This window comes from Fulmarus glacialis, unplaced genomic scaffold (genome assembly GCF_000690835.1).
Source record: "Fulmarus glacialis isolate BGI_N327 unplaced genomic scaffold, ASM69083v1 scaffold26776, whole genome shotgun sequence".
Taxonomy (NCBI): domain Eukaryota; kingdom Metazoa; phylum Chordata; class Aves; order Procellariiformes; family Procellariidae; genus Fulmarus; species Fulmarus glacialis.
Genome location: NW_009219152.1, coordinates 1 through 1,928, shown reverse-complemented (window position 1 = coordinate 1,928; position 1,928 = coordinate 1). Strand labels below are relative to the sequence as shown.

Below are 1,928 nucleotides of genomic sequence, written 5' to 3'. Positions count from 1 at the left end.
CCCCGCCGCCACCCCTGGCCCTGCCAGCCGCCCACCCTGGGCCGTGGACCCCTCGTTCGCTGAGCGCTACGCCCCAGACAAGACGAGCACGGTGGTGAGCAAGCACAGCCAGCCGGCCACGCCGACCCCCATGCAGAACCGCAGCTCCATCGTAGGGCCCGGCCGCACGCCCCTCTGCTACAAGTGCAACAAGGTCATCAGGTGAGCCCTGGCCACCACTGCCACCACGCCAGCGTCCTGGGCCCCAGCATGGCTGACGTGACTCTGTCCTGTTGCAGGGGACGCTACCTGGTGGCGCTGGGACATTATTACCACCCCGAGGAGTTCACCTGCTGCCAGTGCAGGAAGGTGCTGGATGAGGGCGGCTTCTTCGAGGAGAAAGGCTCCATCTTCTGCCCCAAGTGCTACGACACGCGCTATGCGCCCAGCTGTGCCAAATGCAAGAAGAAGATCACCGGGGTGAGTGTCCGTCGGCCTGCCCCACACCTCCTGTCCCTGCTCCCCACTCACCTATGTGTCCCCAGCTCTGTCCCTTCCCATCCTGATCCCATCCCCAGGGATCCCTTGTCCCTTTCTACCCTGGGAGGGGGTCCCCCGTGGTGCAAGGTGGTCCTGCCCCTGGCTGACAGCAGTTCCCTTCCAGGAGGTCATGCACGCGCTGAAGATGACCTGGCATGTGCAGTGCTTCACCTGTGCTGCGTGCAAAACTCCCATCCGCAACCGTGCCTTCTACATGGAGGAGGGACAGCCCTACTGCGAGAGAGGTAGGACCCGGGGACCCCACGTGTCACCTTGCATGGCCCCGGGGCACCGGGCACTGTCAGGGCTCAGCACTTGCCCACAGGGGTGGGGGGTGAGCTGCCCTGTGCTGCGGGGCTCTCCCCAGGCTGTGGGGAAGGCAGAGATGCCCCTCCCACGGCCCTGAGCCCTCCATCCCTGTCCTCCCCGGCTGCTGGGTAGTGCCATCACTCCCGTGTTGCCATGGCGATGACAGAGGATGTACATCAAAGGCGAGTGCTGCATCCTGGGAGATGAGGTTCGCCTCCTCCCTGCGGCCTGGTGACAGCCGGGGCCACCCTGCATGGCACAGGCATTTTGCCGGGTGTCTCAGGCATCGTCCCCCCGGAGCTGGCAGCGAGTTGTCCCCAGGCTGTGCCCATGGGATCCCAGCTCTGCTGCAGCCCTGCTCCCCTGGGATGAGGGGCTGCAGTGAGGGGAAACGCTGACCTGGGCTCTGCCTCTCCTCGCAGATTACGAGAAGATGTTTGGCACCAAGTGCCGTGGCTGCGATTTCAAGATTGATGCTGGGGACCGGTTCCTGGAGGCGCTGGGGTTCAGCTGGCACGACACTTGCTTCGTCTGTGCGGTGAGCCGTGTGCCTCCCTCCCCGGCTGCTGGTGGGGGCCGTGGCTCTCCCTGGCAGTTGTGCCCTGTGTGGGGGACACCGGTTGTTCCCTTTGTGGGGTACACCGGCGGCAGGGGGTCCCTGCTGCCACGAGGTTTTCCCCACTTGGCTCTGCGCTGGTGGCTCGGGCCCCTGCTCTGAGCCTGCTGCTCCCCAGCATCTGTGTGGTGCTGGTGCTGAGCCCTGGGACCCAGGGGCTGATTCGGCCCCCCTGACCTGACCCCCTGTGCTCTCCTCCCCAGATCTGCCAGACCAACCTGGAAGGGAAGACGTTCTACTCCAAGAAGGACAAGCCGCTCTGCAAGAGCCACGCTTTCTCCCACGTGTGAGGGGCGGGAGTTCAGCTGTGCCCACGCGTGCCCCTGGCCCTGCATGCTCCTCTCCCCTTCCCTGCTGCCCCCAGGGAGCCAGGCTGGCCCTCACCCCTTCCCCTTGCTCCTGCCTCTTTCCTGGCAGCTCCTGGCCCGGCTCCAGCCAGAGGTGGCGCTGGGCCCAGAGCCCCTTATAGTTGGGTGGCTTCTTC

The 1,928-nt window shown here is 65.6% G+C and overlaps 1 protein-coding gene across 1 annotated transcript; it reads left to right on the top strand.

Moving 5' to 3' along the window:
• Window positions 1-4: 4 nt before the first annotated feature.
• Window positions 5-1,745, top strand: PDLIM7 (PDZ and LIM domain 7 (enigma); the record flags this gene model as incomplete). The annotated part of the gene is made up of 5 exons (XM_009580272.1): window positions 5-201; window positions 279-459; window positions 644-764; window positions 1,251-1,366; window positions 1,648-1,745. Coding segments are annotated over 5 exons (702 nt in total), but the record flags the coding sequence as incomplete, so codon positions are not given.
• Window positions 1,746-1,928: the final 183 nt, after the last annotated feature.